Source organism: Cibotium barometz, chromosome 52, assembly GCF_041138505.1.
Source record: "Cibotium barometz isolate CiBa-2024 chromosome 52, ASM4113850v1, whole genome shotgun sequence".
Classification (NCBI taxonomy): domain Eukaryota; kingdom Viridiplantae; phylum Streptophyta; class Polypodiopsida; order Cyatheales; family Cibotiaceae; genus Cibotium; species Cibotium barometz.
The window spans coordinates 14960043-14970460 of record NC_141097.1 but is presented as its reverse complement, the minus strand read 5'-3'; the positions used below and the strand labels follow the sequence as shown (position 1 = coordinate 14970460).

Sequence of the window (10418 nt, the reverse complement as noted above, 5' to 3'; positions counted from 1 at the left end):
CCACATGCTTCAAGTGCTTATCTTCACCCTTGCTATACACCAAAACGTCATTGAAGAAGACCAACACAAACTTGTAGAGAAAGTATTGAAGCACTTTATTCATCAAGGCTTGAAAAGTGGTGGGTGCATTGCATAACCCAAATGGCAAAACCAAGTAATGATAGAGATCCCTCTCGGCCCTAAATGCCATCTTGTACTCATCACCACTCTTCATCCTTATTTGGTGGTAGCCAGACCTCAAGTCAATTTTTGTGAAGAAATGGGAACCCTTCAACGCATCCAAAAGATCATCAATGGAAGGTATAGGACACCTATTCTTCATGAAATCCTTTTTTAAATCATGGTAATACACACACAATTGAAAGGTCCCATCCTTCTTCTTCACAAGAAGAACCGGAGAAGAAAAAGGAGATTGATTTGGCTCCACCCATTCCATTTCCATTATTTCTTACACTTGTTTCACTGCCTCATCTCTCTCTTTTTTGGACAATCTATATGGTGGCTTGTTGACGGGCCTAGAATTAAGCTCAAGATCAATCCCATGATCAATGTCTCTTTTTGGTGGTAAACATTTACATCCTTGGTTTCATCCAACAACTTTTACATGCCCTTGTGCACTTCTTTCTTAATGGAATCATTGATCTCATCCTTGCAAAGATATATTACATATACATAACCCATGTTGTTGATCTCTCTCTTAAGTTAAGTGGCTTTGATCAAAGTAAGTTTTGATGCAATCACTTCCATCCATGTAATGCTCCATTCACCGTGTATAAACCGCATAAAGACTTACTTCAAATTCATAGTGAAAGAACCAAGACTTGAGACCCAATCACGCCCAAGAACCATGTTGATGGGATCCATATCAAGAACAAGTGAATCAAATTTGCATGTATACTCTTTCGACAGCTCCAAAATTACATCTTGACACATCATTATGCAGTCCATTGTAGCCCCATTTGCCACTTGGACTTCATGAAAAGTTGCCAAAGGTATGGGCTGTAATTTGAGACTGCATAATGTATTCTTATTCACAAAACTATGTGTACTTCCACTATCCACCAAAACATAAGCCTCTCTACGATTGACATTGGACTTAAACCTCAAAGTGTTGCACCCTTGCATCCCGCATAAGAATCCTGAGACAAGGTACACAAAGTTGGCTTCCTGATTGCATCTCCAAAAGTACACATAGGCATCCCATCATCATACTGTTGCCAAGCCTCTTGCAAAGTGCCACTAGAATCAAAAGGAAATTATGTTTCAAGCACATGATCATCATCACTTTCCAAGCATTCATTGCAATCATCAACCCTTATCATCTTTAATGGCCTTGTCTCAGATCATGTTGATGGTGATATTTTTAGCTTTGCAAGTTTTGAAGTGATCCTTATTCCACTTCTGACCACATTTGTAGCAAATCCCCTTATTCCTCAACTCATTAATATGGTCCTCCATTACAAACTTGCTTTTGTTGACACCACCAAATTTGGGAGGCTTTCTATCCCCACTTGAAACTTTAGAAAGGTTTGACCCAAATCTGAAATTCGACTTGGCATAACTATCATAGATAGTTAGATATTTGGTGGGAGTTGAAGAAGATTCTCTTGTAAACTTCCCAAAATTTGGGGCATTCAAATCAACCGCTACCTCCACCTCTTACTGGCCCTCTATATGCATATCTATCTTCATAGATCTCGGCATACATATTAGCTTCTTGGAGATTATTAGGCCCTTGTACTCTTACATCTACCCCAATGGTTGTTTTGAGATCCTTGATGTAATTAAGCATCTTAAACTTCTCATCAAATCCATCCACATGAAGAATAAGGTTCAAGAACTTTTATGTGTAGTCCTTGACTTTGCAAAACCCTTTCTTAAAGTCATCCCACTTACAAATCAACTTATCATTCATCAACTTAGAAGTAAAGGTGTTTTGCATGGCATCCTTAAAATCACCCCATGTGGTAAGCTCATAGCCATTTTCATGAAAATGTCAACACCAAGTGTGTGCATACCCCTCCATGTGGAGTGAGGCAAAGTACTCCTTAGTGCGATCACTTCCTGTGTTCATCTCAAAATACATATCCAAGTTATCAACCCATTGATCATATTCCTCATTGCTTGATCCTTCTCTGTTGAATTTTGGGAAGACAACTTTATCCTTGATGCCTTTAAACTCATCATATCATCCTCGCAGGCATTATGCATGCGTGGCCTCACAGGTGGGTCATTATTCCAAGACTCATTCACATGCTTCCCTTTTACATCACCACGTGATGTATATGGAATGTGTGGAGGCAAACTCCCAAAGCAAAATGATTTTGGTGGATTTTTTTTTTTGTTTCCCAATTGCACACGCTCATTGCCACCCAAGTTCTTGTGTTGAGTGAAGAAGTCTGAAAGTTGATTTGAAGTACTCAAGCCTTTCCCTCGATCCATCACATTTGCATTGCCTTATGTAGGTAACTCTTCCATCAAAGATCTTTGCTTGTGGATGGAATCCCCCTTCAAAACTTCAAGCAATGACGTGATTTTGGTCCATATTTTCAATCAAAGTAGCTTGGCTCTTGTTCATACTCTCAACCAAGGTCCCAAATGCATTATCTTGTTGGAATTGATTCTTGTTCATTATATCAACCAATATGGTTTGATTTTGGTTAATTGATTGAATCATCATGAATCATGTCAAGTATTTCTTGTGTATCATTGCTTTCTGGTGTCACTTGCACACTTGGACTAGCATGTTTGCTATGTTAATTCAACAAGGATCCAATACATAACTCAGGAGGTTTCATTTAGCCCTTGCCTATTTTGAGGAAAAATGGATGCATATATCCATGGATTTTATCATGGGACTTCCTTGCATAAGGAAGGGTTGGGATAGCTTGTAAGTAGTGGGGGATGTATTGACAAAGATGGCACACTTTATTCCTACCAAGGTCACCCATTTAGTATCTATGGTTTGCAAGAGAATTTGTGGAGTTTTTATTCAAGTTGCACAGAATGCCTCAACAAATTGTGAGTGATAGAGATGCCATGTTCATGGGTTCATTTTGGAGAACACTATTCAAGCTCATGGGTACCAAGTTGACTCCTAGCACTGCCAACATGCATGGGATGAGTGGTTACCTTTGGCAGAATTTGCTTACAATAGCACAAATCGTGTAAGCATTGGCATGTCACCTTTTGAGGCTACTTATGGTGGATACAAAGTGAATGCACCAATGGTGATCAACAAAGATGAGATTTAAAATCAAAATGCAAAGGATGAGGTGAAAAGAATGCAAACTCCTATACAACAATGCAAGGAAAATTTGAAGAACGCTCAAAGAAGTATGAAGCAATATATCGATGTCCATAGGAGATTTCTGGAGTTCAATGTGGGTGATTGGTTGCTTTACGCATACCAAAATCAAGATATGCTGCATCTCTCAAGGGTAACACAAACCCCAAATTGGAATATAGGTACTATGTTCCATATAATATTCAGAGAAGAGTTGGGAAAGCAGCTTATAAGCTATTGCCACTGGCAACCACACACATACATGATGTGTTTCATGCCTTTCAATTGAAGGCATATGTGGGGGATTGAATGGAAGTACAAGATGAGTCACCTCTAGTGAATGAGGAAGGTATGATTGAGTTTGTACTAGAAAAGGTGTTCGACACTAGAGAAAAGGTGTTACGCAACCGTTCTTTGGTGGAATACATTGTGAAATGGAGAAAGGTTCATTGCAGCCCTCCTCAATCTTGGAAGGTTATGAAGGAATTATGGGTGCATTTGGTCGATCAAATAAGGAGGTGTAACTATTTGGGGTTCATGGAACTTGCATTTGGGAGTGTTGATAAAGGAGGTACAATTATGGAGAGAAAGTTTGGAGCTATTTTGCATGCTTAAGATGCAATTTTTGGTCATTGGAAGCAATTTACAACCATGAATCACTTGAGAATGTTCTCACATGAGATAAGTTTTTCCACATACTTGGTGGATATGGATTTTGAGCACTTTTATGTGGATACCCAATCCATATGGAGAAGCTTGAATGTTATAAGGTCTCAAGGATGAAACCTATGGGTGGGGATTGTTTATAATAAAGTGCTAAAGGACTATGGGCCTTGGGCATGGCCCAGTGTGGAGCCCAAGAAATTAATAAATGTGAAAAGGGTGCCAAAATTATATAAGACAACTATAAGACAACTATAAGCCCAAGTTGTACATAACACTTTATGATTTTTTACTCAATATCAATCAAAGCCTTTCTCATGCAAGCTTTCATGGGGTGACCTTCGACCATGTCTAGACTTCCATGTAAATAATGTCTCATGTGTCTAGAGTCCATGTAAATAAGTCTCCACATTTCTCCCTTCTTTCAATTAAATAGTTTGGGCCTAATTTTAATTGCATCTGTGCCCTTTCAAATTATTAAAAGGGATTACATCAACAATTTTATTGCCGTACACCGGTTCTTTGATTTGTTTGCTAGCTACTATCTAAGGAGCTCTGGGCAAGTAAATACCATAGACATGTACTGATTATACATATGGGCATTTAAAGATATAATTTTCCAAAAGAGTAAAAAGATTATTCCATACGTAAGAGAACAATTGAAGAGAGACTATTTATATGCACACCAAGTATGGACAAGAATAATACATGTGAAAATATTTATGTTTTGGAAAAGGCACATGATTGATAAAATTAGGTGGACAAAGGGTGAACAAAAATGTGGAAAATTTTATCTAAAAGGAACATGGATTAATAAAAAACAATGAATAAATGGACAAGGAGAGGATGAAAGGTCTACAAGCATCATGAGAATTTATCAAGCAGAGGATGAAAGGTCTACAAGCATCATGAGAGTTTATCAAGTAGAGGATGAAAGGTCTATAAAAAACAATGAATAAATGGACAAGCAAAGGATCAAAGGTCTACAAGCATCATGAGAATTTATCAGCCTTTTTTTATTCTAAAGTGCCCCACTTCCCTTCTTCAAATGTGCTAAATGGGCACCCATGCCCTTGGGTACCTAATCATCATGAGACATTCCTTACCTTAGAGTTTCTTTCTTTATATATTGGATAAATTAGTGTTGGTGTAGGCACTTGAATTTTCTAGAAAAGGATTCTTTTAAAGTTATGATGGCATTGTGTCGTTACTCTAATGTGTCAAAATAAAGATAGTCCTCCCTTAGAGTTTCTTTCTTTACATATTGGATATGTTAGTGTGGGCAACATTTTATATAATAGGATGTTTCTTAAGTTTAGAGTAACTTTCTTTACATATTGGATAGATTGATGTTGTTGTGGAAACTTCCATTTTCTATAATATGATGTAAATTCTTTAGTCATGATGGCATTGTTTGGTTACTCTTACTTGTCTCACAAAAAGATACTCTCAATTGCTATCATGAATTGCTTCCACAATACATAGCTAAGGAAACTAAGTCAACCTCATTATGTGAGTGAAAGATCTTAGAGGTGGAGATCCAATGGAAACCATCATACATAATAACTCAAAGTTAAAGCTTCAAAACACTTCAATCAAATAATCCATGAGGTAGGATTAAGGTGCATCCATATCTTTGCATATGTACAACTAAAATCCCTCATATGTGCACTGTAGCATTTTATAGTACACACAATCAAAGCTCAAGTTTATAGTACACACAATCAAAGCTCAAGTTTATATATAAGAACTCAAATTTCAAGCTTCAAAACACTTCAAAGCCCAAGTTTATCTACTAGCTCAAAGTTCAAGCTTCAAAACACTTCAAAAAAATAATCCAAGGTGTATCCATACCTTTGAATATGTACATACGTAATCCCCTTATGTCACATGTGGCATCTTTATATTACACACAACAGTAAGGATTATTAAAAGAAAATGAGGAAACACATGGGAATAAAAAGGATAAAAAGGGCTACAAACATACTAGCTAGGATCTTTGATCTACGAGAATGACATAAGAATGCACATGTGAAGACACGATTATTTCCCAAAAAATATGTATATTTAAAGAAAAGGGAAAGCTTTACACATGGTGTGTTCAATATAACCTTTGGATCGTAACAACACATCTTGCTTTTTCGAGATCATGTGCTTCACATGATGGACCACGTTAAATATTAAAATATATTGTGCTAGTGCAATCATGCTTAGTGGGACCATAAAAAAATCAAAAGGGGGGACCATTACAATAGTAAGTGTGTATGTGTGTGTGCACATGAGAGAGATACATAGATAGATAGATAGATAGATAGATAGATAGAGAGAGAGAGAGAGATAGAGGTTGCATTTTTGTGGCTATCTTCTAGAGGGAAGGATAAAAGAAACATATTAGATGGCTTTATCTTTAAAACAATGGTTGTTGTGTTTTTGAATTGAGAGGAAGATATATATATATATATATATATTATAGAGGGAAGGAGTAAAAAATATCTCAGATAGTTATGTCTTTATAAGTAAAGGATTGAGAGAGAGGGAGAGAGGGAGAGAGGGAGGGAGAGAGGGAGAGATAATTTTTTCTCTTATGACACTATTTTATCCTAGTGTACATCCCACTAACCTTGCAGTTTGACTATGAACTCTCGAAATAGTTTACATACGTTGAAATCTAAAGCCTTTATTAATAGGAGTTTAATGGTAAGCCTCCCCAAACCATATATGACCCCCCCAGGATACCCCCTACCTTCCTCCATTCTCCTTGTAGATAGTGATGTTGGGAGTGGGGTACTGCATGTTTCATGCCAATGGAGTTATAGAGGCAAAGGGATGAAGGTTGAAATGAAATCCAAAGGATTAATGCATTTTATTGGTTAGCTAGTTAATTATTTATTATGGATATTTATTTAATTGATTGGTTGGCTAGTTAATTCTCTAATAGTGATCTTTTATTAATTTTTTGGTCATGCAAGAAAATCCTTTATTTATTTTTTTAAATATGAGTCATCATTTTTTCCCAAATATGATAGATATTTGTGTTGTTTATATTGTTTCAATGACAATAAGACTAGACTCTTAGTTTAAAAAATGCCATGACAAACAAGTAATTTGGTATAATTATCATGGGAACGAGTCAAGTGGTTAAACTAATTCTTAAAATAATGGGACAAATTGGTTGGCTAGTTTAACCAACAAGCTTATATCTACAACCAATCAATTTCATGAGCCTACTAGGTTCTAAAATTACATGCCAAACTAGCAAGATAGCTAAACTAATCATGGACGTACATGGTTTAAGTTTTTGAAAAAAGGTTAAAATTTATATAAAAATAGATTCATCATTTGAATTTTTTTAATGCTTTAGTCACCCTATTTGGTCAAACAACACTAAATTGTAATGTCGAAATTGCCATGCAACACGATGGTGTGTCAATCCAAAATTTCAACCCCTAAGATGAATTGGTCTCTATTTTTTTTAGTAGCCTGTTTTACTTATCTGAGCACAAAGTTTTAAATATTGCTATGTGCTTTTTGGATATCAAAATAAAAAGTCCACCTCATCCCACCTACCCTTTGCTTTTTGATTGTGAATTTTCCTTAAATACACCCTTTTCTTCTTTCTTTTAATTCAGCCCATCCTCCATGAATTTATACACCAAATAATATTTCAATCCAATGCACCTTTCATAAGCAAAGCTACATGGTGAACAAGTGAAAGATTGAGCTGTGTTGGGGACAACGTTTACAAATTAAGCTTAGAGGGAGGAGCATGAGGGTAGATGCAAGGACAACAAGCACTATGAAGAATTTAAGCATAGATAACGTGGATAAAGGTGTTGGAAAAGAATAAGGAAGTGCTTTGAAATCCTTAATGTCAACAAATCATTTTTAAATTCCAGAGTAGCATTTTGTTATAATATAAAGTTTAACTCTTACTTGCCTTGCTTGTGAAGGCATCATGAAGTTTTTATAATACACATTATTTATATTTATAATATAGCTACATATTATAATATAGCTACATTATTCTTATTTATAATATAGCTACATATTTCTATTTTAGAGATTCCCATAAAAAGTTTAACATCTTATATCCTCATTATACAATATCTAGAAAAAAGAACAATGTATGAAAAAAGTTCATGAGTTGATTTTAAGTCTACCATGTCTATGCATTAACCAAAGTAGCTATGGTATCTCATGTGGGAAAACCACATGTGATGCAACAATCTTATGTGGGAATATGGCGTGCGTTGATGCTAGTACACAAAATAACAGCACATTTGAGTATAAAATAAATATATATTTGACTTGATTAAGGGTGTAGATTTTTTCAAAGGTTATAACTTAGCAAATACCTTGTTATGAGCCCATGATTAAGGACGTAGAATTTTTCAAAGGTTATAACTTAGTAAACCCATTGTTATAAACCCATGTAATACATTAACGTATTTTTGAGTGACCAATCTGAATGAAAATTCATTTTAGAAAAGTTGAGCATATGATTGGGAATTTTTTTTTAAAAAGTTTAACATTATTTGAAGTAAAAATAAATTTTCATGAGTTTTATTTTTGTCCTTGATTTTATTAAATGGGATATAATCATTCTTAAGAAAGTTGAGACGGAGTACCCATATAATACATTGACATATTTTTGAGTGACCAAAGCGACTGAAAATTTATTTTTGAAAAGTTGAGCATATCATTGGGAATTTTTTTCAAAAAAAGTTTAACATTCTTTAAAGTAAAAAGCTCAACTATCCTAATGCTCAACCACCCAAAACAACAATCATCAACAAATGCCTCCTTTCAGGCTTCCTCCGCACTCTGTAAGGTCAAAGTGAAGCGCTTAACCGCCATCGCCAACCTCCACCGCATGCATGAAGACATCTGCAACCTTGCAAGAGAAAAGCGAGCCACTCTAATCATTTTACCATATCTGCACAACCCATCTCCGCATGCAACATCACTCTTAGCTCCTGCTCCATAGAATGGAGTCTACAGGGCTTGTCACAGAGTGCTACAATGCACCTTGCTCTGTTGGCATCCACCTTGTGGATAAGGCTTCAATGGGCGCAATCCACCCTTGCTTCTTCTCTTACAAGGTGGTCGTTCTGTTCATAGGAGGTCCTGATGACAGAGAAGCCCTCTCTTTAGGCTGCAGGATGGCAGATCATCCCGGGGTTTCTCTAAAAGCAATCAAATTAACCTCCAATGAAGGTCCCCATTATCAAAATACATATCCCAACGATGATCATGTCGAAACCCCTAGTTTCAATCTAGCTGATGAGAAAAACTATGAGTTATCATCATCATTGATGCCAGACAGGAGAGAACTCTTGACAACGAGGATGGACACACCGGCCACATTAAAATAGGTTGTGAGCATACTTACTAGTGGGTCGTATGAGTTATCATCATCATTGGATGCCAGCCAGGAGAGAACTCTTGACAACGAGGCCATCTTAAGGGTCAAAGAGAAGGCCATGGAGTGCTCATTTGTCTATGAGGAAGAGCATATAGTTGTGGGAGGGCAAATCTCAACGGAGGCAATTAAGGTGATGACAGAGAGATTAATGAATGAGTTCAATCTGTTTGTTGTGGGTAGGGGAAGATTAAGGGCTAGATTAACATCGTGCGATGAAACTAGCGAGTTGGGCATGGTTGGCGACGTTTTGGCATCTGCGCGGTCAGATTTCCATGCAAGCATCTTGGTGGTTCAACAACACACAGAAGATTTGGTGGCAAAATCGGCACTCTTCTGCAAACCAGCATCATCTACCTTAATTGACTCAACTGCTTAGCTATTGCATTGTTCTACAGTAACACGCAAAGTTGTGGCCCTAGGGATGCTCTGGTGTCCTGTCCTGTCCTGTTGTAAGCCATTGCATCTCATGCAATACCTTCAAGGCCATATTATTATTGCCTTGATCAACTAATTGCTATAGTTCAGAACCACATTAGTAGACCACATTTCAACATTAGGACTAGTTTTAGTTGTTACACTAGTCCTATGATTGACCCATAAAGGTGGTTCTATAAAAATGGTTCAAGGGAGAATTATGTATCTTTTAAAAAAAGGGATAGCACAAAAGGAAGCCAACAAACATGAAATAATATCTTTTTTTAAAAGATGGGAAAAAATACGAAGTTATTTGAATGTCCTTGGCTGGCACATGCTCACATACTATAAGAGTTGAATATTGTAATTGACAAAACTACTGAAGGTCGGTTAGAATTACCCTATAAAGTCTTGTTTTTTAGAAGAAGTATCTAAGTATATCTTAAATTGATCGAAGATACATGGTATTGTTTCATACACATATATACGAGTTTTTATGTATGGTATTTGTACTATGCTTTAAAAAATATTTCAGTTGTTTTCAAACAAGAACTTGAATTCAAATTTTCCAAGAAAAATGTCATAATAATAATTACTAAAAAATATATAATTCACATTTTTTATACTTGT

General features: G+C 36.2%; 1 protein-coding gene across 1 annotated transcript; it reads left to right on the top strand.

Annotated features, from left to right (window-relative positions):
* The first annotated feature begins 8937 nt into the window (after positions 1-8937).
* Positions 8938-9994, top strand: LOC147608849 (cation/H(+) antiporter 15-like). Its single transcript, XM_086788678.1, has 2 exons — positions 8938-9266; positions 9381-9994. Exons 1-2 carry the CDS (start codon positions 8938-8940, stop codon positions 9748-9750), a joined length of 699 nt encoding a protein of 232 aa, XP_086644804.1. The 3' UTR covers positions 9751-9994.
* Positions 9995-10418: the final 424 nt, after the last annotated feature.